This window comes from Leopardus geoffroyi, chromosome D1, assembly GCF_018350155.1.
Source record: "Leopardus geoffroyi isolate Oge1 chromosome D1, O.geoffroyi_Oge1_pat1.0, whole genome shotgun sequence".
Lineage (NCBI taxonomy): Eukaryota > Metazoa > Chordata > Mammalia > Carnivora > Felidae > Leopardus > Leopardus geoffroyi.
The window spans coordinates 18,095,214-18,122,423 of record NC_059329.1 but is presented as its reverse complement, the minus strand read 5'-3'; the positions used below and the strand labels follow the sequence as shown (position 1 = coordinate 18,122,423).

General features: G+C 51.1%; 1 protein-coding gene across 4 annotated transcripts in view; it reads right to left on the bottom strand.

Moving 5' to 3' along the window:
* Window positions 1-27,210, bottom strand: part of GRIK4 (glutamate ionotropic receptor kainate type subunit 4) — a 431,410-nt gene that overhangs the window by 86,665 nt on the left and 317,535 nt on the right. For 3 of the 4 annotated variants that reach the window (XM_045483193.1, XM_045483196.1, XM_045483195.1), the window contains 2 exons: window positions 21,235-21,387; window positions 20,473-20,577 (listed from right to left, as the gene is read on the bottom strand). In XM_045483193.1, the coding sequence (XP_045339149.1) occupies window positions 20,473-20,577; window positions 21,235-21,387 (258 nt within the window). The remainder of the gene's footprint in view (window positions 1-20,472; window positions 20,578-21,234; window positions 21,388-27,210) is intronic. The other variant, XM_045483194.1, reaches the window with a different exon arrangement.

Sequence of the window (27,210 nt, the reverse complement as noted above, 5' to 3'; positions counted from 1 at the left end):
TGAGCAGTGTACTGCCCCCACCCCCCACCTCTGGGGACACAGCAAAGAGACTAATTAGCCCCTAAGCGCTAGTCAGGAAATGCATCTCCCACCCACCCTCCCATTAGCCCCCAAGAAATTAATAAACTCGTCAGATGCAACAAAGCGGCTTGGCAGTGATTCCTCAGAGCAATCTAATTGCAGAAAGGCGGTGGGAGGGAAAGCGAGAGACAGAGCCAGGCGCCCTGGGATACAGGCTAATTGCCCCACCCACCGGGCACCTTCCATGCCACACACATGCCAGCGGTGGGCAGGAGATCCGGCTCTCATCGCTGACAATCTGTGACTCTGCCTCCAGCCAGATTCCCTCGCTCCACCGTGCTGACGCCTGCCCTCAAAACCTCCTGCAGGAACAGCTGTTTTGTAAGCCTCTTCCACATGCCCACATGTGTGGGCCTGATTATGTTCAAATAATGTCTTTCCGCGGGCCTCCCTCTGCACTTTCTGTCTCTGCCACTTGCTCTGCCTTTCCTCCACGTCCGTGGACTCGGACAACACCGTTAGCCTATACGGAGCCTTAATGCAGGTAAGGAAAAGGCACCCTCCTCCTGGGCTGATGTGGCCCCGCCCTGCAGGTGCACAGCTGGGCAGGCCGGATTTCAGCCTCTGCTCGCCCTTGAGCGCTACGCTGTGTGCATCACGAATGCAGTGGCCCCGGAGTGGGAGGACCTGAGTTGAACCTGGTTTCTCTGCTTATGAGCTGTGTGGCCTTGGGTAAGTTACTCAGTCCCTCTGAGCCTGCTTCCTCCGTCTACCACGTGGGGGTTAAAATAGTGATTATTACCTCGTAGAGTACTTAGGGAGATTAAATGAGACAGTGTATGTGCAAGTACTATGCAAGCGTTCATTAATTTTTAACGCCGTGGTCTGAGGCAGAAGGTGGATCTCTTCTGTGGCCCACAGAGGGCTTTGCACCGTGGACTTGAGTTTATTAGACCGATGAGACCAGCGTCTCAAAGTCTGGTTCCGGGATCCGCAGTACCAGGGACAGAAGTACAAATTCCTCGGCCCCACTCCAGACTGACTAAGTCAGAAATTCCGACTTAGGAGAAGGGTCCAGCCATGTGCGTCGTAGCAAGCCCTCCAGGGGATTGCGATGCAGGATGAAGGAGAGCATCGCGGGAAGAGCAGCTCAGACGACAAGCATGATGACGGGGAAAGGCGAAGGTGTAGAGGTTAACAGGGATTCGGTGGTGGGCCAGGAAATGTTTAAAATCCAGCTCTGCAGGAAAAAAAGGCTCCGATTTGTAACGTTGGGGAGTAAACACTCCCGGCTGAGGTTGAGTGCAGGCTACCAACGTGATGTCACGGAACAGAGTCGGGAAGAGATGTGTTTAGCAGCCCTCGCTAGCTGGGGCAAGCTGGCTCCATCACCACACTGAGGCCCACCTGCTCTCCCAGGCTCTGTGTTGGATGCTCGAAGTAGATGCTTACGACTCTCATTGCCACTTCACTTTATTAGGAAGGAAAGTAGGGGCGCCTGGGTGGTTCCGTCGGTTAAGTGTCCGATTTGGGCTCGGTCACGATCTCATGGTTTGTGAGCCTGAGCCCCACATTGGGATCTATGCTGTCAGCACACAGCCTGCTTTGGATCATCTGTCCCTTTTTCTCTCTCTGCCTGTCCCCCATTCATTCTCTCTCTCTCTCTCTCTCTCTCTCTCTCTCTCTCAAAATAAATAAATTAAAAAAAAAAAAAAAGGAAGGAAGGAAAGGAAAGTCCATGTAAGATCATAACCAACCCAAGTCACAGAGCTGGTGAGTAGAAAAAAAACAGGATTCAAAACAAGGCCAATGTGCTGCTTAATGGAGATCATAATTTTGAAAATGAATGTGTACTTTGTCTCACAACCCATTCTTCTGCTCCTACAAGAAATATCTCATGATTGGAGTGTTCAGTCGAATATGAGCATTTCTGAAAATAAATGATACGGGATGTGTTTGCACGGGCACAGAAAGTCTCATTTCCCCAACATTCCTAAAGGACACACGACTTATGCTAATTTGGGTCCATATACATTAATTAGCATCTTGCTCCTTAAGCACTAACAGTTTGGAGATTTCAATTATTTACCCGAAGGCACTGTTTCCAAAAATTCTGTGAAAGAGAAATATACTTTCCACTGTCCTCTTTAACAGAGTGAGCGTCTTGACCTTGGTACGGTGTCATTGTTACAAAGCCAGTTATTATCACACTGTGCTGTGAGATAACGTTGCTATGGATTGCTGAAATGTAGATGGCCCCTTCATTTCTGTGCTTTGAGAAGTTAATTTGTCCACTTTTCACAGCGTCTGCTCTCCTCAAGAATTGTCACTTGGTAGTGCTGTCGGGACAGCTGCCTTTGACCCCAGGGCGAGCAACCAAGGGACCAGGCTGGAAGGAACCGTGGTAAGGAGAACACAGATAAGGCTGGCCGGGGCGCCGGGGCTCTGGTGAATGGAATCCGTGGCATCGATACAGAATACCCACAGTCCTTAGGGAAGGCCACTGGCTGTACAACTGAATGAGTGTCTGGGACCGGCATTTAATTGGTGTGTGACCCTGGGGCAGTGTAAGCAAGCTGTTCAGTCCTTCAGCAATATGCCTCGGGAAATGCCTATCCAGGGCCATGACCACAGGGGTCCCCTGCTGCTTCCCGAAAGAGCTGGTAGCGTGTCACGTGGAGTCTGGAGTCCCGCATTAGCATCTAGCACTGTAACCACAGGGCCTGGTGGCCCTGAGCAAGTGGGCAAACTTCCCGGACTCTCCCCCTTCCCGGGCCTCCACTCTAGTCCTGGTCCCCATGGAATTTCCCCTGGACGAGGTTACACTCTGGGCCTCTGTTCTGCTCTCCACATAGCCGTGGGCGGTCATCCCTACAAAATCTCAGATATGATTGCATTAGCCCCTGCTTAAAACCTTTCAGTTGTTCCCCTTTTGCTTTTTAAGGACAGAGATCCTTCACACGGCCCAGCAGGCCCTGCAAAGCGGGCCTCTGCCCACTCTCCACGCTCACCTCACACGATTTGCTCCAGCTTTCTCTGTGTTCCAGCCACACCTACGTGTTCAAGTGCAACAAGCTCCTGTTGCCAGGGTCTGTGTGCACGCAGACCCCTCTAGAACTTTCTTTGCTGCATACCACCCCTGACCCCTAGCCTTCTCTCAGCTCTTCGGGGGTTGGCAAATCAGCCTACAGGCTAGATCCGGTCCATTGCCTGTTTTAGGAAGTAAAGTTTTATTAGAACACAGCTAACTACCCCCATTCACTTATGTACTGTCCATGATTGCTTTCAAGGACAAGGGTAAAGTTGCAAAGTCTAAATATATGTTTTTTAAATGTTTATTTATTAATTTTGAGAGACAGCGTGAGTGGGGAAGGGGCAGAGAGAGAGAATCCCAAGCAGGCTCCACGCTGTCAGCTCAAAGCCCTGGCGCAGGGCTTGAACCCCTGAACTGTGGGCTGAAATCAAGAGTTGGACACTCAACCGACTGAGCCACCCAGGCGCCCACAAAGTCTAAATATTTGCTATCTGGACCTTTGTAGACGTTTTCCAAACCCAGACCTAGTTCCTAACAGTTAATCCTTCAGGCCTCAGTTTGAGAGTCACTCCCCCCACCACCACCCCCCAGGAAGCCTTTCCTTTTTCTCCCAAAGTCAAACTTGTCCCCAAACCATATTCTCTTTCCTTTCAGAACATATGGATAGGCTGTAATTGTGCACTTAGCAACGAGACCATTGCTCACTGCTTGTCTTCTTTTGCTCCGCCATCAAGGGAGAGCCCTCTGCTGTCACCTGAGGAGGGTGGTCCTGCCCGGAGCAGCCACACCTGCCTCTCCCTCACAGCCCTCTCCCTCCCGCCTAGAATCACTCCGGGCTGTCGTTTTGCCCATTTGCTCTGTCCCAAGTAGGTAAAATAGGGATTCGCTGTGAAAGCCCTGAGGGATTTCCTCACATCCCTGCTTGTGTCTGTGCGTGTGCACTCTGCAACAATTAATACTTGATGGACATTGAGATGATTGTTCTTTGCACTTAGTGCTGTCGGGATCCAGCTTCTACGGAAGCTGACATAACTCCAAGGCCAGGTGAGTCCTTTTGCTCCACAGTCAGAGTTTGCAAATACTTATCGATCACCCTTGCGTGCTGGGCACTCAGCCACTGGTTGGCTTCCATAAATTTCCCAAATTCTGCATAACAGCCCTGTTATTCTTCCCACCTGAGAGATGTAGACACTTTAGACGACAATAATAATGCTTAATACAGGCACTTCATACAAGTTATTATTGGATGAATGAGCAAATTAGTGAAAGAAGGAAAGAAACCGAGACTCAGAGATGTCAGGCAACTTGCTGTGGGTTCCAGTTAACAGAAGGTTAAACTGGGATTTGAGCCCCTGTTCTATTTACTACTCTCCTGTCTGGTCAAGTTGGGGCAGGTGTAGGCCATCTTGACCTTAAGACCTGGGTCTTCCCACATACCTCTCTGATCACTCTAAACTAGTTCGTTGGTGAATACAGCCCTGAAGACAGTCCGCTACAGACCCCACAAAAGTGATCCTGGTCAAGGTGCAGGGTTCTTGCTTAGGGACTTGACACAAGGGAATGCAGGGTTTGGGCGGCGGTGGGGGGAGGGATGTCCCAGAAGATCCACATTTTCTTTCCTAGTCTGCCATGCCTAAGCTGTGTGGTCTTGGGCAAGTCACTTAACCTCCCTAAATCTTTTTCATCCGTAAAATGGAAATAAATGAACCCACTTGTCCATATGGCACAACACGACTTGATAATCAACTGAGATAGTGTTATGATGGCTTTTGATGGGCCATGAATGTGAGATAACGGTAGTACAGTCTGGTGGCAATGCAGCTGACCAGAAGTCAGGAGTTTTGACTTCAAGTTTCATCCTGCCCTTGCCATGTGGCTTGGGAAGTCCATTTTGCTACCGATAAGATAAGGGTAATCTTCCTTCCCTTCTCTACTTACTGGGATGATCTGAGGTGATCACATGTGTGCCAAAAGCTTAAAGTCCTATCCACACGGAAGCTCTTTTCATTCCAGATCCTTGTTCTCTGGGACCATCCAAAATTGGATAAACCATAACCAAGGACTCATTTTTTTTTTTTTTTTTTTTTAACCTCAGGTTCAGGGTTCAAAATCGAAATGCTCACTAGGAAGGATGCATATAATAATATATATTGGCATCTCGTTGAGTGCACAGAACTGTGTGACATATAGGCTGGAAAAATGACAGGTGTGAGACACTATGGCTAGAGACCCCAGGAATGAATTGAGACGGGCTTACAGATTCAGAGTCTCCACAGTAGAGGTCTGTACCTCGTTTGATTGAAGGCCAGTTACAAGGCTTGTAATGTAAGCCGCTACAGTAAACACCCCGGGCATGAAGGAATTAAATGTTTACTGAGTTTAAATCCAATATCTCCAACCATAAAAGTTTAGTTTCAGTGGGAGGTGGGAGACTGGGTCAGAACTAAGGACCCAGTTGATTGCCTGAGGGGTGATTTGGGGAACGAAGGGTGTTGCTGATGTCGGCCAAAGACCCCATCCCCTTAGCCAAAATATTCTTTCAATACAAAATATGTGTTTCCATGCAGAATGCTGTGAAAATTCAGGATCAAAGGACCACAATGGCAAATGCCAAAGGTAAGAGATCAGAAACAAGCCCGGAGGAAACTGGGAAGACAGTGGTATATCGAAGGAATTTCACGGGTAATTTCTATGAAGCCACAACTCAGTTGGTCTAAAGCGGTGTTTTGTTCAATTGTGGCTGCCCCCCATTAGTGGGCTATGAAATCAATTTGGTGGGGTCAAGACCTGAACCTTAAAAGTGAACTATATATCCGGACTATATCAGAGCACAAAGCGCGTGACGGGGCAACCACTGTTCCATAAGCTTTTGTTTCGATTATGCGCAGCCGCGCTGTTAACGTGCATCTTGGATCGCAACCTACATGCGGTTCGTGCTCCGAAAGTAGGAAAAAGTATCAGACACCTTGCCTGTTCACTATCATCAGCCCCTAGCAGAGTCCCTGGAACAAAGCTGATGCTCAATAAATACATTTTTGGCCTCAATAAACTCCTAGTCCTAGTCACTTATAAAGACTAATTATAGGAAAATCATACAAGCTATTGCTTTTGAACATTTATTTACCGCGTGCCAGATACTGGACTAAATGCTTTATATTCATTCACTTAATCTTCCCCACCACATGACTAGGGTGGATGCTTCTATCATCCCGTTTTACAGACTAGAAAACTGAGGCTCAGGCTCGGGAAGATTAGGTTTCTCGCCTAAAGTTCCACAGTTAGGACAGAGTCAGACCCGGGCAGGTCCACGGGACTACACTGTCCCCAACATATTAATTCTCCTGGGCTGTGGATGTGTAGTTAAACAGTTAGGGGACATCTGAATTGCTATTCTTTATCCACTGGTATTTGCCGTAAGGTTCCTGAGAGTCTGCATCCCTGAAGTCAGCCTTTGCTTTTCCCTCTCTTTGATTCCAACCTAGAAGAGGATATTTAAATAAAACTCGAGGAAGGGAAGCTTCAGAATTCCAGCCTCCCAACCTGGCTGTGCCATCAACCGGCTCTGGTCTCAGAGGCCCGCACCAGACTACCCGCTCTGGGAGGCCCTTGTTTGGGCTCGTCACACTCCCCTTTACTTGGGGGATGCCCCCCACCCCCAACTCAGTCAAGTCCCCATCATAAAGACTCACGCAGAGTGCCCCGAACCTCTCCTTTGCAGCATGCATCACACTTGTAATCACACAATTATTTTAGGTATTATCTGTTTCAAGCCCATCTCCCCTACTAGACAATACACTCCATGAATGATGAGGCCCTGTCTCGTTCCCTATCATATCCCTAATGCCTAGCATGGAATCAGGGCTTAGTAAGTAGTTGGTGATTGCATTAATAAATTCTTCTTCGTAGTTCTAGCTCCCAGGACAGTGCTTGGCCCATAATGTATAACGGGTGCTCAATAAAGATCTGATTAATTGCATTATGAAATTCCTTTGGGAAAGTCACTTCTTTTTTAGCCTATAAAAGAAAGATATCGTCTAGTCCTATCCAGCTCTAACCTGAATTCCTAAAAATGCTGGGTATATTTTATGATGTGGTATAGTGTTTCTCAGTGCCTTGGGGGCAAAGCCAGGGAGAGAGAGCTCCGAGAGGGACAACACAGAGGCCTTGGGCAGGTGATTGGAAGCTTGGCTACCCAGGCACGTAGAAAAAGCACCATGAAGGTGGCCATCAAGAAAAGGGTGTAAGGAAGGGCCCTTTCCCTCCTGCCATGAAGTAGCTCTCTCTGAGCCCCGTGACGGATGCCTGGCATTTCTCCATTAGAGCTTGGTCTTGGGGCTAAGACCCTGTGTTTGGTTAACATGAAAATAAATTGGAAGCGTTAGCACTTCTCCCTTGTGGATACCATTTACGAAGGGATGGCTGGTTTGATGCGAGGGAAGAAAGTAGTCTTCTACTCAGACCACACCTGAAAAACTGCATACTGTTGTTCCAGGCACCCTCTTTAAGTGGAGCTTAAGTGGAGCACCTTCTTTAAGTAGAACCCACTAGTGAGTGTTTCCCAAGGAAACTGAGCAGGCAGGTAAAGATATTAAAATCGTATTATATAAGGAAAAAGGAAAGGCACACATGGGAAGGATACATGTGTGGACCCAGGAAACAGAAATAAGGACAAAAGGAAGAGGCTGCAGAAAGAAGTAATTCTGCCCCATAGATAGAAAATCTTTCTAACAAGAGCTTTCTACTTTCTATAGGCAGTGAGTTCCGCGACACTGGGGGCATTCAAGCACACGCTCTATGTCAGGAGAACGCATTTGCAAGAATCCCAACATCTGATGAGAGTATTGGTCTAGAAGACCTTTATGATTAGTTTTTGGCCCCAGGATTGTAAGATCTAGATTCTGCTTCCTATATCAAGGGAACCAGAAGAAAGGCCAGGGCCTCAAGGAGCAGATGAGGCCCTCTAGAGAGGAGGAGTCTGGGGTGGTGAATACAGAGAGAAAAGGCCACCGTAGGACAAGTTCACACATTCCTGGGCTTCTCTCCTGGCTGTCTCTGATCACAGTCGATTCTCATCATTTGCACTGAAGGACATTCACTAAAGTTGCCACAAACACTGAACTAGGGAATACGGATTCACTGCTCCTAGGGAGATGCGGGATTAGGTTCCTAGGAGCCTCTGTTTACAACATTTTCAGCAACCAGACCACACATAACCTCGCTTGATGCGTGTTTCTGCTTACCACCACCTTATTGAATATATATTGTCAGTTCATTAATATTAAACAACAGACTATAACTCACGCCTGAATGATGCTTTCTGAAAACCTGTATTTTGTCTGTAAGGCACATCACATCTTTCTTGAGCTTAGCTCCACTAGACAGCATGTCTGCACTAAGCTGGGGGGTCATTTGCAACAGCAAAGTGACCAGGAAAAAACACACTGGTGTGAAAGACATGACGCTAAGTAGGCCACAAGAAAGGCCACGTGTTTACCATACCAGGGCTGAAACAAGAAGGCAGACACTGCCTGTTCGACCTCAGCTGGGAACGTGCCTGTCAGCTGACTCACATTTTTCACTGTTCTTTGCACGTCTTTTTTTTTTTTTTTTTTTTTTAAATGTTTGTTTATTTTTGAGAGACAGAGTGAGCAGGGGAGGGGCAGAAAGAGGGAGTCACAGCATCGGAAGCAGGCTCCAGGCTCTGAGCTGTCAGCACGGAGCCCGATGCAGGGCTCAAACTCACGGACCGCGAGATCATGACCTGAGCGAAAGTGGGACTCTTGACCGACTGAGCCACCCAGGCGCCCCCTCACTGTTCTTTGCCCATCTGAGGAAGCACCACGAGCCCAGACTCTGGGATAAGGTAAATTTTAGGGAGTGGACAGGTTTGCAGAAATGGAATCCACCAATAATGAGGATCGGATGCACTCTGTGTGTGCTCAAACGTTGGGCTTTTGCCAAGATGTGCCCAGACCTCCATCCCGAATCCCGAACCTTTGGGATGCGAAGTGGCGTTTGCCCCGGCCCTCACCACTTCCGCCCAACAGAACAGACCCACAGCGGCCATTTTCAGGGACTCTAGCGACAGATAAATACCATCCAGGACAGAAGCGGAGCTCAGTGCACAGCAGCTCGGACTAAAAACGCCACCCTCCAAAGATGCGCTCGGGGACTTACTAGGCTCTCTGACCAGCTCAGGACTTCAGAAGTTAAATTTCCCTACTCAGGGCAGTGACAGTGCCCAGACTGCCTTTCATTTTTGTGGTTTTGTTTCTCTTTGTTGGACAGAAGTGCTCTGGGAGTTGAATAATTTTCTTTATCAGGCCCTCCTTTTCCCTTGTGTGGTCAAACATCTCACCGACTCTCTTCCAAACGTCTGGGGGGATGACCAAACTGGTCTGGCTCAGACTGGCACGGGGTGGGTGCATGGCAGAGCCTGTAAATATGAAGGCCCAGCCGCACATCCCTCTCTCACCTCCCAGAAGGCGGAAGGTATTGCAAATTAGCTGCCAAGGAGAGAATTTATCAGGGAGCTCAGGAATGCTTGAGATTTTTCATCTTCCAAGGAAATTACTGCCAATGAACATGCCACAGTCAGGGCAAGGAGAGAGCCTGGCTTCATTTGTTAAACTCACCAGGTGGAGAAGTGTCTTGGGAAACCAGTTGTACTAATAACACCCAACTCTGGGCTCTGAGCGGCAGATGCCAATTGAGCTAATGGTTCTAATGAAGTGTCTGCGCTTGAAGGAGGCTGGTTGTTCCCTGTCCTTCAAGACCTGGTAAAATGCTCCGCTCTCAGGGAAGGGCTGAGAATGGCCCATCGCTGCCCCGGGAGGGATGTGGGCCCACAGGGCGGTGGCTGGGCCTCACTGTACTCCGGGCAGATGGGGAGTTTCTAGCGTGGGCTCTTATCTAAGCAGTGTGGTGTTAGAGAGGCCCTAGATGGTCCAGATTTCCCCCAGGGAATGGAGCCTTGACTTCCGGCTCTTGTCTTCGCCCCTCCCAGAGCCACTGCAAAGTGGTGGTACATGGGACGCTGTCACGTTAAGGAGCAGAGGAAGGACAGAGGTCAGGGATGGAGAAGAGAAGGGGAGAGGAAGGCGGTAAGGAGCCTACCCTGAAGGAGGGAGGGAGGGCTGGACGGCAGAGCTTACTTCCCTCCAGCACGGGCCGGCCTTCACAGCATGCTTGCAAGCTCTGGACTTCCAGCGGGAGTGATGAGGGCACATAGCTCAGCCCTGCTTTGCCCTTCTCTCTGCCATGAACCAGCCGACAAGCAAGGGTCCGGGAATGCCGCGTTCCAAGATACAGAGAACTATCTACACAGACATCTTCATGAGAGATGACAGGACTCAATTCTGCACCGTAAAGGAGAATCCCCCAAACACATCTACAAACAGCATCTCATTTTGTTCTCACAGTAATTCTATAAAGCCCGCAAAGCAGATACTATTACGACCATCAGGCCTATTTTACCGGGGGAGCCGCTGCGGAACAGAACTCTGGGGACCGTGAGAGCCGGGGCCCCTGCACACGGCTCCCCCTCACCTCCCTGGGTTTTCCTTCCCCACCCCCTGCCTTCACTCCCCACACCTCTGGTCTGTGGCGTGCCCATGTCGCATCAGAGCGGATGACGCGGGCTGCTTCATGAGACCAAATTAGCAGTCAGCCTCTTCCAGCTCTCCCAGGCATGAGCTGGCTGCAGAGGCGCAGAAAAGAGTCACTCTGTACTGGCAAACTTCCCCAGGCTGGGCTCAGGCGGGACGCGTGATGGGGCACAGTACAAGAAATATATTTAAACTGCGGCACTTTGAAGCCCCGCTCGTCTGCCCAATCGCGGCCCCCCGTTTGAAAATTTAAGCAGCTCTAATTTGTTTGCCGGCTGATGTGTGAATAAGCTTCTGCAGTCAGTGAATTTCCCATCAAAGCTGATAAGCAGGAAGTGCCAGGGCTCTGGGAGAAAGAACCAGATGTATGTGGGCCAGGGAGACAGGGGGAAGAGAGGGCCCTTCAGGTCACGGCCTTCCAAAGCCAGCTCATCTGCCCCTTGGCTGTCATCTGGGGGTGGCCGGGAAAGCTAGATGCCCTCACAGGAGGAGGGACTGAAGAGCCCTTTAATTAACTAGAGAGGTGCTGCTCTGGGGGCATCGAATGAAATGAGAAAAGATACACGGATGGTGATTTGCAGGCCTTTTCATGGCACGGCTTCGAATTCCAGCTGTCAGCGGGGAGGCTTGTCGTATGAACTCTGAACAGACTGGGGAACAGTAGCTTTAGAGAGCTCTCGTGACAGCATCCTAGGTCCCCAGGGCTCTGGCGTCCCTACGGGATGGGAGGGCTCCTCAGAGCCGAACGGCACATCCCGAACGTTCCCCACACAGTCCCCGGACCCTGGCACACACCAGACCCCCGGTCGCTGGCTCATCCCTTTCTCCAGGCCTGTGCTGAGCCCCACTCCCGGCAGGGGAGGGCCGGGTCTGCCCTGAAGGGGTGCCCAGCCCTGGTGGGTGACCGAGAACACCACAGTAGAGGCAGAGCGTCTGGGTGGCGTGGCACCAGCGGGGGCTCGAGGTGAGCTGGGCCCAGGGTGTGACCGCCTCGCTGGGGAGCGGCCATTTCGCTCTGAGAGCCAACGGGGCCACTGAGGGGTCTGAAGCCCCGGGCGACACACGGGCCCGTCCACATTCTCCGGCGGGAGAGCTGGACCAGACGGCCTTTCGGGTCTCCGCCAGCTCTAAGAATTTATGACGTTCTAGGAGACGTCGGCTGTTTCAAACCTCACGCCAATTCCCTTCTCCTGACTCCTTAACTAAAAGGAAGCCGTAAGTGACTTCTGAGTAACCTTCAAAGCAGGCCCCCCTCTCTCCCCAAGACAGGCCGCCTCAGAATTTCCTCATCAAAGGCAACGTCGCTGGCTCGCAGCGAACGGCCCGCCGAGTGGCCTCCCCAGCCGGCCCACTCTTCAGCGCTCTGAGCCAGGTTCCGCACAGACAGCTTCAAAGGATCTGCATATTTATGGTAAACTCCTTCCCCAGACTGAAAATGTATTAGACGGTAGCAGGCATGACGCTCTCCGAGCAGCGTCTCCCCCTGGCGACCTGTCTGAGCCGTGATGGCTGCTCTCGTTAGCGCAGATGGGACCCGGGCTGTCACCGAGGCTCGTGAGGCAGGGGCCGGGGGAAAGGGCACAGATGTGGGGCAGCGCCTCCCGCATGGACAGGAGACCCCCCACCCCCCCCAACCCCGGCCCTCACTCTTTTCCCAGGGCCACCTGCAGACAATGGTAGCGTAGGCTCTCATCTGACAGGGTGTTTTTAGGGGTTTCTGGTGTTCCTGGTTTGTTTGCTTCTGAAGTGGGGAACGGGTCTGGAGGTGGGGACGGGGTGTGGGGGGACGCCACCAGCAGGCCTGTTAAAACTGCCATCGAAGCAGCAGAAGATATTTCCCGCGTCCCCGGCCATGATAAGAAATGTGGCTGGCTGCTTTTACATGACTCAGGGGTGCCATCAAAACAAGCCACAAACACTGGACCATCCCCGACGTCCCCGCCAAAGGGGCAGGCGTGCCTGTGTGTGGGCCTGCAGGAAAGGCAGAAGGAGAGGAAAGTCAAGAGAGGCGGCCTGTCCTCCTAGCAAGCGGTGGGATGTGTAGGGACTCAGGAAGCTGGGGCTGGATAGCCTGAAGCTTCTGGAGGACACGGGACCCCTGAGTTCTTGGTTTGCAGGGGTGACTCACAAAAGCCATCTGGCCCATCCTCCTGCCTCGTTAGAACTACACGCAAGTCATTCCAGAGAACCAGCCCCTCAAAAAGCTGAGTTTATATCAGCTTTGGAAAACAAAACATGGTCATCAGTTCCCAAGGCTTTTTACTCGCCCACTCTTGGCCAGATCTGCAAATCTCTCCATCTCCATAGGAACAGACTTAAGTAGATAAGTGGTCCAAGGAAAGGGTGGCTCAGGGATGGTTTCTATGAAAAGTTCATGTGAAAATAACCCCGGGTATTTTGGGGGGAGGGGGGCACGTGGAACAATGAATTGACCCCGAGGTCCCGATTTCTAAGTGAATCAAAAATTCCAAGGCTAATTCCGGGAAGGAAGCTAATGCAGGGAATGGAAAGTTAGTGTTTGTGAGGGCGGTGCTCTCAGCTCTGTGCCATTTGGCCCCATCTGGAGTGTGGTCCTCAACTGGGGCCTCGTGTTTTAAGAGAGACCCAAACAAACCCAGAAGCGTCAGTGGCACCAGATTTGGAGGCCACATAGCATTGGGAACGGTTACGGGCCACTGTTTGCCGAAGGAAAGAAATCAGAGAGGCCTCTACAGTAATTGTTGACCACAATTTCTGCCTTTCCCCAAAGACCATGAGCCCTTGAAGAAACCACGACTCCTTTATCTTGCATTCCCAGCCCTTGACACAGAGTAGGTGCTCCAACAGTGTTAATGCTAAATTTTAGGAAGAAGAGAATGAATGAAGAGAAATCGAACTATCTTCAAATATACGAAGAGTTGGTAACAAGAAAAAAGAAAGAAAGAAAGAAAGAAAGAAAGAAAGAAAGAAAGAGAGAGGGAGAAAGAGAAAGTGAGCCATTCCAGCTGCTTCTGAGGGCAGAATGAAGAGGCAGACTTTGATCTAGTACCTGGAAGACTTGGGAATGTGTCCTTGGGGAGGTAGTGAGTCCACCAGCCCAGGACAGACTCAAGGAGAAGCTAGGTGGCTACTGCTCTCGGGGTCTCCACAGAAAACATTCTTGCTTTGGGATGGGACATTAGACTAGAAGCCTTGGAGGTCTCCCCCAACACATTCTGGGGCCAAGTTGCAAAGTAGAAAGATGTGGACGTTGAAGATAACTAGACCTGGACTCAGTTAAGCCTGGAACGTACTAGCTGTGTGGATGTGGACACATTACTTTATCTCTCTCTGTCTCAGTTTCTTCACCTGCAAGACAGAGAGCAGCCTTCAGGTACGGCTGATACAGGATGAGAAATCTTAAAACATCTCTGTACACCACCCAGTATGGGGTGCCATGAAGGAGACACCCAATAATACCGTGAGCTAATACTGTCATACGTCAGTCTACCCAACCGTAGGCAAGCAGAAGACAGTGCCAAGCAAATCTAGTGTCAATCATCCTTGGGTTTAACGAGGACAAACATCGAGGGGCCAAATCATCCACATCCCACAGAGGAAGAAAATGGAGGTACTCCTCTGGTGATAATACAGTCTAACAGGAAAAGTGAGATCTGCATCTTTGGCTAGGGAGGTCCGGCCCTCATGTCTTAGCCCTCCCTCTCCCAAAGGCTTAATTAGAGCCTGTTAAGTCACTTCCGATCCTTAGATGAAAGGTGTGCTCATCTTATTACAGCCCTCCCAAAGTCACTTGGGGGCTGCTCAGAATCTCTGATCGTTAGACTAAGTTAAATGAAGGAAATCAAGGGCCCGCTAATGCTGTACTTCTATTTTCCCCTTGTCTCTTTCAAATCTGGTTTATCCCGAATGAAGTAGGGAGATTATACTATTCCAATGCCATCCAGGGCATCTTCTGGGAAATGAGAAGGGAGACTATGGGATGGAGAAGGGAGATCTCACGTCAGCAGAACTGGAGGATGGGCTTAGGGAACCTAGAAGCAATTGCCTTGACCTCTATGGCCATAAATAAGCAATATGGAGCTGGTCCAGGTTCAGAAATGTCACTTATAGGATACTCTGGGGAACATTCCCCCCCCCCCCCAACAGAATTCCAAGATGGAAAACACTCTCTAAACAGAATCAAAATAGTAATTTTTTTTTTAATGGTAAAAAAAATAACCCTGGATTCTGAAAGACTATTTTTAAAATGGTAATAATCCCTTAATCAGCCACCAGCAGGGAATATGGCATTTGGTTCAGACATTTTACCAATTACAACCCACTGGGTCCCTGTGTGGTGCTTTCTAAATAATCAAAACCAGCTCTTAATAGTCACTCGCCCAGACAGGAAGAGAAAGAACGAAACCAAAGCCCGATGAGAAGACACCATTACTGAAGAAAGCCCAGCCCAGCAGGTCACTGGGAGCAGGTGGCAGACAAGCCACAGGCCTGGGTACAGTGTTTTGATTTGGGGGCTTAGGGATTGATTCCAGGGAAGTGAGGGAAAGCCAGGAACATGGGCTTTGGAGCTGGACAGGCCTGAGCGTGAATTTCAGCTCTGCCCGAAATGCTTGCTAATAGTGGGCTTTGGTCAAGTTCCTGGTCTTTCCTGAGCCTCAGTTTCCTCATTTGTGAAGTGGGAGTTTATCTGCCTTCAAGGGCTGTCCGCCAGGTCAGAAGCGATCGGTGCAAAGTGTCTGCGTGATGTCTGGTACACGACAGGTCCTCAAGAGATGTTAATTCCCTTGTTCCTGGCCACTCTCCCTTCCTCTGTCAGCACCACCTTGGATGGCATTGGAAGAATATTAGAGCAGAGATACCGACATTCCTCCCACCCTGGAAAAGAAACCCAATTAATCATCACTCCCCAAACCACTTCTTCATCCTATAATAATCAGGGGAAGGACACCTATCAAGAGGCAAAGATTCAGCTGGTGATTGAGATGGGACCTGGGGACCAGAACTGCAAAGCTGCCTCCAGGCCCATGATACAGTATTCACTGATATTCACAGAACCTGAGCTAGACAGGAAAGCAGCAGGACAGTCACTAGATCTGTTGAAGAAAAATGGGTAATAAAAGAGGATTATCACAATCCACTTAATAAATCCAGTCAAGAGTTGTGTCCCTGTTGCACTGCTGGTGGGAACGCAAACTGGTGCAGCCACTCGGGAAGACAGTGTGGAGGTTCCTCAAAAAAGTTAAAAAGAGAATTACCCTGTGCTCCAACAATCGTACTACTGGGTATTCACCCAAAGAATACAAAAACACGAATTCAAAGGGATACATGCACCCCAATGTTTATTGCAGCATCATTTACAATAGGCGGCCCAAGTGTCCGTCGACTGATGAATGGATAAAGGTGTAAGATATATACATATATAATGGAATATTACTCAGCCATAAAAAAGAATGAAATTGGGCCGCCTGGGTGACTTAGTTGGTTGAACATCCAACTCTTGATTTCGGCTCAGGTCATGATCCCAGGGGCGTGGGATCGAGCCCTGTGTTGGGCTCTGCACTGAGCATGGAACCTGCTTAAGATTCTCTCTCTCTCTCTCTCTCTCTCTCTCTCCCTCTTCCCCCGCTTACACACTCTCTCTCTCAACATAAAATAAATCTTAAAAAAAAAAGAACGAAATCTTGTCATTTGCAATAACAGGATGGATCTAGAAAGTATAATGCTAAGTGAAATAAGTCAGTCAGAGAAAGACAAATACCAAATGATTTCACATATGATGTGGAATTTAAGAAACAAAATAAATGGGAGCAAAGGGAAAAAGAGAGAGAAAGACAAATCAAGAAACAGACACTCAACTACAGGGAGCAAACTGATGGTTACCAGAGGAAGAGGGTTAAATAGGTGATGGGGATTAAGGAGGGTACTTGTGATGAGCACCGGGTGATGTGTGGAAGGGTTGAGTCGCTATATTGTACCCCTGAAACGAATATAACACTTTATGTTAAACAACTGGAATTAATATAAAAACTTAAAAACTTAGCAGAGCCAAAGGTCAAAAATATCATCTTCTTTGATGGTCACACTGGCTCAGAAAGATGGGGATGGGACGTGGGGAGGTCGAGAGGAAATTCTATGCACAGAGAACACTATTTGTCAAAACACAGCCTGTGGCCCACCTGCACTGTAGTCATCTATCTGGGCGCTACCAAGAATATGCGGATTCCTGAAAGGCACTCAGTTTTGTTGACTCAGAATTTATAGCTGTGGGGCTTGGGAATGCACAATTGTAGCAAACACCGTTGGTCACTCCTGTGCACATCTAGGTTGGAGATGCCCTATCTACACCGACAGCATGTGCCGCCGAAGAAGGACCAGTAGCTGCTGGTTGGGATGTCCCAGAGCAGAACCCTTTGCTGGGCTGGGCTGGGCTAGGACCTCGGGGCCGGGGGCTGGTGATGCTGTTTCTTAATGACCCAGTCCTGCAGCCTGGCAGCTGGGAAAAGCCAGGCTGAGTGGCAGCTGCTAGAGAAGCAGAGTTAAGAAGAGGTCCTTTGAGCCTAATCAGCTGTCATTCAAGCAGAGGGTGGGATCAGGGTCACCAGCCAACTGCCACCGCAGGTGTTGCTTGGGTGATGGAAGGGGGCTCTTTCCGGGGGGCAGAAAGCAGGCCTGAGGTCTAACGGGGAGTTTTTCAGAGCCTAGAATTGGGCTTTCTGTGGAGTAAGTCTGGGGCTTGGCATGAACGTTATGTTCTTCTAACTACTGCTTCCCCACCATGATTATCTCCACACACTCCATTTCCTTACGCTATTTAATTTTTCTTTCTATAGCACTTATCACTACTGACGCTATATTACACATGTATTTGCTTGCTTAGTGTTTGTCCCATACTATGATATAGGCCCCACAAAAGCAGACACTTTGCCCATTTTTTAAAACCTGTGCTTAGAAAAAAGTCTGGAACATCGTAGGCACTCAACAGGTATTTATTGAAAAAACGAATGAGCGTTCTTCACTTCACATCCCTGAGCACAGTGGGGGCTCACGCAAGAGTCAACCTAGCAATTTCCCTCCAGGCTGGAGGCTTCATTTGTTCAGGGAATTATGAGCTCGAGGGCAAGATCTGAGCTTAATAACCCCAAATTGCACTTATTTTGGCCCTGTGTCACCAGACTGTGAGCTCTTTCTCAGTTCAGGGACTGTGCCTTCTGCAGCCTGGTTCCCTCTGTGCCCAGCACAGTGCCTGACACATAGCACATACTCATTTATTGGTTAGCTAAATGCGATGACCATTTGGTAATATTCTATCCCAGAGTTTCTGGCTATCTACCTAAATCTGGACTCTCCTTTTATCTTGTTTTCCAAGAAGGGTGACCTTGCCTTGTGGCCTAGCATAACATAATCGCTGTCCTTCTGGAAGGCACTGCACTCAATGTCATGAGAAGGGCTGAACTGCAGCCTCTCAGACATGGGGACAGGATGGTGGGACAGAGATGTGGCAGGGACTCCACAGCGTAGCTTAGGGTTTCATTGGGACCACCTTGGGTGCTCAATGACCATATCAGTTCCTGGGTCTTGATCAAGGCTTACCCAATCAGACCCTATAGGGTGGAGTCTAAAAATCTGTATTTTTAACAAATTACCCAGGTGATTTTGATGCATGATTTGTCTGTCATAATGGCTAAGAACTTCAGCATCAGAGTCAGAGATCTCTGGGTTCCAAACCAACTGCCATTACCAACCATTCAAGACCAGGTCAGTCCATCTCCTTGAGCCTGGGTTTCTTCACTTATAAAATGGGGATTAATAAAAGTACCTATCACAAACTACCAGCTAAGACGAACAAACCCTAATGAGGATGAGACAAATAACCTGAATAGTCCTATAACCATTAAAGAGATTGAATTTGTAATTTACGAGTCCCCGAAAAAGAAATCCCCAGGCCCAGATGGCTTCCCTGGAGTCTTTTACCAGACATTTAGACAAGAATTAACAGCATTTATATACAACTTTTTCCAGAAAACAGAAGAGAAAGGAAAACTTCCCTATTCATTTTGTGAAGCCAGCATTACCCTGTTACCTACACCACACAAAGCGGGTAAAAACAAAGCAAAAAACCCCCTATGCTCACGGCAGGCCAGTATCACTCAGAAGTTAGATGCTAAATCCTCAACAAAATATTAGCAAACCAAATCCAGCAATGTCTAAAAATTATACACTATGTCCAAGTGGGATTTATTCCAGGTGTGTGAGGTTGGTTAAACAGTTGAAAATCAATTAATATAATCCACCATATGATCCAGCTAAAGAAGAAAAAAATATGATTGTATCTGTTGACCCAGACAAAGCACTTGACAAAATTCAGCACCCATTCATGGTAAAAATTCTCGAGAAGTTAGGAAAGGGAACACCCCCAACTTGATAAAGAACATCTACCAATCACCTACAACTAGCAGCGTGTTTTTAAGTTTCATGGTGAAAGGCTGAATGCATTCCCCCTAAGGTCGGAAACAACAGTATTAACGTTGAAGTTCTAGCCACTGAATAAGGCAAGAAAAGGGAATGCATGGCATCCAGATTGGAAAGGAAGAAATAAGATTCTCTCTGTGCAGGTGACAAAAAATTAAAATACAAATAAATTGAAAGTACTTAGTTTGTAAGGTTAAATGAGAAAATACCTATGGCACACCTAGCATGGTGTATGGCCTGTGGCAAGAACTTAAGAAATGAAAGCTGCTATGTGATGACAGTGACGATGGAGGAGAAGGAGAGAAAGAGAAAAAGAAGGGAAGAGAAGGAGGGAGAGGAGGAGGAGGAGGGAGAGGAGGAGGAGGGAGAGGAGGAGGAGGAGGAGGGAGAGGAGGAGGAGGAGGAGGGAGAGGAGGAGGAGGAGGAGGGAGAGGAGGAGGAGGAGGGAGAGGAGGAGGAGGAGGAGGAGGAATTGGAAGAAGAATCTTAATGATCTCCCGGAAAGGTGAGACCCTTCAGAAGCCCTGTTCAGCTACTCTGACAGCCAGATGTTCTCCAGTACGTCTGTTTCCCGCTCTAATCAGTGCATCATTTCCTATTTCTCTGGCTTTTCTAAGGTTGGAGAAGGGCTAGCCTAAGAATAGAGGGTTGATTATCCGGGCTATGGAGAGGCTGGGAGACCTTCAGAGGCACCTGGAATGGCTGTCAGAATCCCCGTTTCCTCTGGTGCGAGAGGCTGGGAGAAAGGGAGAATGAGTTGATGGAAGAGAATGCAGAAAGGGGTGGGGAGTTGGAAGGGGCCTCGGAGGCCGGAGACGTCCTGGGCAGACGGGAGAAGACAGGTAGCAGATGGGAGAGGAGGGCTGTGACCAGCATCAGCCGGGCGTGGGTCAGTCAGGAAAGAGCTGGCGGAAGAGGACCGGCCATCCACTCCGATGCTGAAGGGATCCAGTCGGTTCCTTCCCCGCAAGCTCTGGAGCCTGACACTACTTCAGGGTTAGGGCGAAATTCAGGGAGTAGAGGAACCCAAAATAGCGGGCCAGGCCTGGGAATTCCTTCCTTATGTGATTCCCTCTCAACCCCCCCCCCCCCCCTAACCCGCCGTCCCCTCAGAGCATGACTGACTGCTCCCTCTAGCTATTCTGCTAGAACAGCAGTCCCTGACTCACGCCAGCAGATGCGGTGGCGGGAAGCGGGGAGGCCTGTGCATGCCAGCATCTGTGCCCAGGATGCGGCCTGTAGCTCCTGGGGACAAGTGAGAGCAGGGGCCATCCTGACCCATTTCATCCCAGGGGAGAAATGGGAAGGCGGAAAGGAACAACGAGGAAGGATGTGCCACCGTGGCGGCAGACGAGGACTCACCTGCCGAAAACCATTCCTGGTGAACTGTAAGATTTTCAAGGCATAGTTGGACCTCTGGCCTTTGCTGTTGAACTCGATGTGGCCGGTGAGACCTTCCAATTCTACCTGTCCAAGAGAGAGTGAGTTACAGCACCAAACAGGCCCCGTGTGCCACTTGGCTCCAAGCATTCCGCCCGTGTGCTGTTCAGGATGCCCAAGAGAAACGAGGCCATTCTCCCGCCTGTCTCTCAGCCACAGGAGCTGGTGACTACAAATGCGATGTCTCTGGAACCAATTCAGACTTGGCTGGGGCTGGAGGAGGAGAAAGACGCCCCACACCCAGGGACCTCGCAGCTGCCGTATAAACCAACACAATGCCGAGATGGGAGCCTGAACTCAGATCCTCCCGTGTCCCTCCTCCAGGCTGTTGGCTGCTAGTAGGAGCTGTCCTCTTTGGAGGACACCCACCTTCAGGCCTGCAAGAAGTCAGGGAGACCTGACTCTCAACGCAACACGCAAGCTACGGTGCACCAGGCTTCTCTGCCGGGAGAGGTCTTCTTCGTGGGCTAGAGATCCATTTCCATCCCGCTAGAGGACACGTGGGCAGCACAGCACCAAGCCCAGCCCCCTGGGTGGCACTTCCAGGATCAGAGGACAAATGTGATCCGCGGTGCACCGAACGGGGTCACCGCAGATGGCTGTCGTATCTGGGACTGTGATGTACGGCGGAGGCCCGACCCGGGGATCCCCCCCACGCCCTGCAGGGCCCCGGCCGCCCCTCACCATGCGCAGGTAGTTCATGAGGCTCGTGCCGTGCTGCCAGATCTGGGCCGAGCCGCAGGACAGGGGCTTCACGCCGATCTCCTGGCTCCGGTTCAGCTCCTGCACCGCAGTCACCACAGCATAGACGGCGTCAAACAGCAGGGCCGAGGAGAGCTGGGAGAGGGCGGACAGCGGGCCGGGGCAGAGAGAGAGGAAGGGATGGGTGTAAAGGGGGAGGGGGAGGGAAGGGAAAGGAGGAAGAAAAGAGGAGAGGAAGACAAGGGAAAAGAGAAACAGAAGAAATAAGGGCACTTCTTTGTCACCCTTGGCTCACCTCCTGTGTCTGGACCCGCTCTGCTTTTCACCTACGGGTCCAGGTGCTTGCCCAAGGCAGCCAGGGGTGGCAAAGGCTTCTCTGGGATTAGATCGTCAAGCTATCCCTTTGGACCCCAAACGATTTCAAGGCTATCCCTTTCTCTCTCCGCTCCAGGGGTGTAGCAACTTCCATTGCTCTCAGAATCCCCAAGAAGGGGATGAGCTGCCTACCTCAGGACAGGGAAGGAACGTTCGGATATGCCCGTGCCACAACACTCAGCGGAAGGTCCCTGACCCCTAGAAGACCCCACGATGTCCTTTCTTCCTGGAGATACCATCCTACCCTCAGTCTACTTTGTGCCACTCCGTGTAACGGGTACTGTTGAAGCACAGGGTTGAGTTCAAAGCCCGAAGATGAGTAGGGCCCTATTCTTGTGACAGATTACAGCAGGAATGGAGGAGGCGTGTGGGGAGGCGGGACCCAAATAAGAGTAACGTGAAACTGAGTGAGGGGGCGCACAAAGGTCTGTGGGGTCCATAGAGGAGGATCCCGTGGGGTGATGAAGAAAATGTTTCTCGGAGGACACGGCGTTGGAACTGAGTACTGAAGGATTTTGGTAGGGCTGTCATTGGATCTGGGAGGGGGAGCGGCTGGGAAAGGGAGAAAGGCACTCCAGAAAATGGAGAGGTGGAGAGTGTGGTGTGCACTTGGGGGGGTGGGGGGGAGGAGAGGTGGGAGGGGAAGAAGCAATAAACCAGAAATGCAGACAGGGGTCGCGCTGCAGAGGGAATTAGAGCCGGAGGAAGAAGCTAGTGCAGTCTGTTCATATTATCATCTCCCTATTAAATTGCAAGCTCTTCGGGCAGGACCAACCGAGGTCATAACTCTGTATCCCTCACGGCATCTAGCACCAGGACCTGGTATATGGTAGGACCCCCCAAGACATGTTTCTTGAACTGAATGAAGCTTGGGAGTGAAATCTGCCCACAAGACTCAGCCAGAGCACTACTCGATGAGTTCACTTGGATGTCCGCAGCTTTGGGGAGGTGCAGAAAAACAGAAGATGCCCGTCCTTGAGGGGTGGGCCCTCTCAGGAGGCAATGACACCACGCTGTGCCCACAGTGTCCCTGACAAGAATAACCTACGGGGAGTAAATGATGATAGCGTCAAACCATACAGGAGCCCTGAGGGGAGGCCCCGGGGGAGCAGTGAGATTGGGGTCCGGAAGCCCACACACCATCCGATTACCAAGCAAGCCCCTCCACTGAAGAGCGACATTGCCATGGGCAATTCAATACTGTCCCTCTGGACGGCCCCCTGCTGTGACTTCTTACAGCCTCCTCCTACCTGGCCAGGCCCTGGGAGAGACACCCCTCCGAGGGGGGGTGGGGCAGGGAGGCCACCTTGGGACCGCTGGGATCTTTTTCAAGCTCTCAAGACAGAGTATAAGCATCTTGAGGCCGGAGGTGCAGGAGAAAGAGCTTGAAAGCGGGAAGACTAAACCCAGAGTCTGGATCCCAGCCCTCGCGCAGGTGCTGAGCGATCCCAAACACGCTGTGGAACCTTGGAGAGAACAACGGTTTCTGTAAACGACCGGCAGCATCCTGCCTCACAGATCCGCAAGTGCTCTGCAAACTGCAAAGGTCAGGTGCCACCGTTCCTGAGGGTGGGGGCCGTGCACCCCCAGGTGCGGGCAGGTGTCAGCTGAGGAAGCAGGTGCTGGCTGAACTAAGGCTATGGGGAGTAGCGAGAACGGGGAGCTGCGAGGCAGGAAACAGGCTGGGAAGAATGACTTATTCCCTTTGCACTTCTGCTACCTGCCTGTGACGGCAGCTGGGGAGGCTGACTCGGGATAATCTTTCTAAAAGGCAATTACAGGGGAGAACAGCCCAATAGAGTTTCTCTGCCCTGATCCAAGCTCACTTGTACCGTAAAACTGCCTCGTGCGTGTATTCATTCCTCCCCCTTCTTAGCCCCCCCCCCCCACCTCGCTCCTTCTTTTCTTTCTTCCCACATTTATTCAGCTTCTACCATCTGGCAGCACTGTAGACCTCAACATCTCCCATTCTCCTCTGAGACATCCACACAGGCAGGAGCACCGGGTCCCCGGTGTCTGCACTGGGCCTTCCTCCCTCTCAGTGCCATCTTTTCTGTCCCCTGGTCCCAAAGCACCCTGTGGCCAGGACCAATAGAATCCTCTGCAGTCCTGGTGACCAGCCACCTCCCCCGAGTCCCTCCCACCGGTCACCTTCCGCTCTCTCTCCTCTAGCCGCTGCCCTTCCCCTCTGCAGCTCAGCTCCTTCTTCATTGATTCGAGGGTCACCTGCTGGCACTTGAGGCTTCGCAGCAAGCCTACAACTGTCCTTGTCCTTTGCACATAATTCATTTTCCCCTGTGCACATGTGGCTCCTTTATTAATGGACCTCTCACATTTCCTTGCCAAGAGGACATATGGAAATGATCAATGCCACAGACGCTCCCCTTCCAGCTTAGACAAACGTTGACCCGAGGTGAGGGGGGGGTTGGCTACCCCTACTGACATTGGCCCCTAGACCCTTCTGTTTGGCTATTTAAATGGTACGGTAGGCTAATTTCTGTCCCGCCTTCTCCTTTGTCTCCCAGCTAATCTCTCCGTCCGCAAAGTCTCAAAATCTCAGCCTGTTAGGTTGGAAAGGATCCTAGAAATCAAATAGTCCAACTCTCTCCTTTTACCGATGACAAAACCGAGGCTCAAAGAAATCATCTCCTGCCCAAAGTCACCAAGCAAGGCAGTGGCAGGACCAGGACCAGACGCCTGGGATCCTCTCCTCAGTCTGGTTTTTCCTCCTGTGTCTGCAGCATGGTCTTTCCACCCTGCTCCCTGCCACCACCACCCCCCCCCCCCCCACCCCCGGTCTCCTCTTGAGAAGCTGGTGCTGAATCCTCACTCTGTCAGATTTATTCTTGTGCCCAGCCTCACGGGACTACATGGGCAATCTTCTAGATGTGGTCACCTTCTCAACAGCAGACAGGAGAGACTCTTGGGCCAGAGAGTCGGCAGGGAAGGAGAGGGGGCAGGCCTCTCTCTTGTCCTGGGTTCGGCCATCACCCACTGCGCCTCCTGTTCTGATGGGTTGTTTGTTTTCACGCTAGCCTCTCCATTAAGAGCCATCTGGAAATTCTGTCGGGACAGGACTTATAGGCAGGACAGAGGGGCAGTGGGAGGTTACTATCGGTTGCTTAGATAGCGCCCTTCTCCCCTTTTTCCTATCAGAACCCCCATTTTGTCGCGGGACGCTCCATCCCCCAAGCAGCCATGTGCTTCAGGCATGGCTGACCCAGCCCCAGCCCTCCAGTGACGCTGAATGGTCCAAGAGTCATCCCATCCCCCTACCAATAAGTGATTCAGGACCGGGAAAGTGGCCCAGTTCTGTCCAAGGAGACATGAACTGAGGCCCAGAGCAAGAGGTCCCTCCTCAGAAGCGCTTCCTGTCTCTGACAGAGGCAGCCCTTCTTCCTCCACTGGGCATTACTGTGTTGGGACGCGATGCCTGGGCCGATAGCAGCCGGCCTAGCTCCAGCCCGAGGATGGAGTTGACACCAAGGGGAACGGAAGGAAACCCGATTTCCAAACCCATCAGTCCCGAGTCTCGACTCTCGACTTGCTGTGACTTGAGGTGACACATTTCCTTTCTCGGCATAAGGCAATTTAATACGGGAGTCTCCCTGCTGGCAGCTGGATGTACTTGAACCAGTACCGAGGCCACAGGGATACCCTTCCTCCCAGGACACAGCTGCCCCAGGCCCCCCCAGAGAGGCCTGGGCCGCACCCCTCCAGAGGCCCTTCTTCTCAGGAGGCGGCATGCTGGTCCCCGAGAGGCCCCAGTCCCCATAGACCGGCAGACGCAGCTCACCACGCCATTTCTCACACCCTCCCACCAGGCCCCACGCTCCTTCCTGCCACCTGCTTGCTGTTGCTCCCACTCGTCTGGGATGCGGTTTTCTTGGCTGATGTCCTCTTATTAGCAAATGATCCGGATGCCGGGAGACTGGCGTGTGGCTGTTTGCCGTGTTCCTTGACGTCTCTGGGGCCTTCAAGATTCTTCCAGGGCTTCTAGTAATGACACCCCAGAGGGGGACGCTGGGGGCAGGGGCCAGTGGAAGGGTCAGCCTCAAGGCTCCTGCCTCCTCTCCATCCGCATACTTCCTTCAGAGAGGCGACACGGTGACAGTCCCCGGTGCGCTCGGGGCTTCACGGTCCTCTCCGCGGCTCAGCCTGGGCCGATCTGAGCTGAAGGCCTCCCAAGCCCCGAACACCATCCCTCCAGATTCCCGTCTCCTCAGGGCGCTCCGTACAGAACCAGACCGCCCCTCTCTCGCAGGCTCCTGGCAGCCCGCCCTGGTCTCTCGCCTGGATCTTCCAGCGGCTGCTCTGAGCCCCGGCCGCCCATCCTGAACTCCTCCTGCTCATCTGCCCCCAGATGCCAATCTCCTCCACTCAGCCCATCTCACCTCCGGCGCGACAGCCTGTAATGTCTGCCTCGTCAACTGTCCCATCGCGCCGCAGATCTCCATCCCCAAGCAGCTCGCTCCTCTTCTGCGCTTGCTTCCTCCCTCTGCTATTATTTACTAATTTAGCTCTGGCAAGCATTTGGGATTGCGGTTGGGGGACAAGCGGCTCTGGTACCAAGAGAGCACTCTGTCCAATGCTCCACTCTGAGGCCCCAGTCCCCTCTGTCTTCGCTCCTTCTCTCCTCCACCCCTTTCACCACCCTTCCCTCCACCGCCCGGCCTCTCCCTGTGGCTTCCGTGCCCCGTCCGTGAGGGTGTCTCCCTTGTCTTGTCTCGGCTCTTCCCTGTCCCTGTGTCTTCTAAATATTAAATCCCCCAAACGGCTCAATCCTTGTTTAAAATCCTCTCCTCTTTCTTGGCACCAAAATGGTGCTTGGCAAGGAACTCTCGATTCTCTTGCTTTTTAATATTTTTATTCGGTTCTTCGATGTTATTTTCTTTTGAGCTGTTTGTAAATTGTTTAGGGGAGTGAAAGGCTTAGTGCAAATTAAGATGAATCAATCCGACGCAGGGAGTTGTGGCTTGAGTTTCTTCCCCTTCCCCTGAAGGAAAAACTAAGAGTATCTCCCAAGCACACACCTGTAACCCTCACCTCCCCCGATGTGCTCGCCCTAGTTCTCCCGATGCCCATTCTCTTGGATACCCGTTTGTCTCTGAACCTCCGCAGCTTAATCTCTACCCCTCAATCTCAGACCAGGACAGGAACCATTAAAATCTCATCGAGTAGTCCGTACAATGTGGGTTTTATTCAATGAAATAAACACTTAATGACAAACATCTGTTTGAGCCTAAATTCTAATTACTTAACCTAGCCATCTGTAATTTTAATGATTTTCTGCGATTTTTGTTCTTTGCAGCGTGATTAATGGGGCCGGCGTGGGAAAGTGGCGGTTCTGTGTCTCCATCCTCGGCTCTCCCGCCTGCAGCTTGCACAGTGTTGGGCAGGGGGCCCTGGGTGTGGCTTGCGGTCAGCCAGCTGGTGGTGCCGCCCGGGCCCGGGTGGCCACACTCAGCTTGAACCCCTGAGTCCAGCAGCTCGGAAATGCGACAAGTGCAGAAGGCACGTGGGGCGTAGGGGAGGCGGCGGAAGAGAAAGGGAGGGAAAGGAGTCATGGGGGATGTCAAGCGG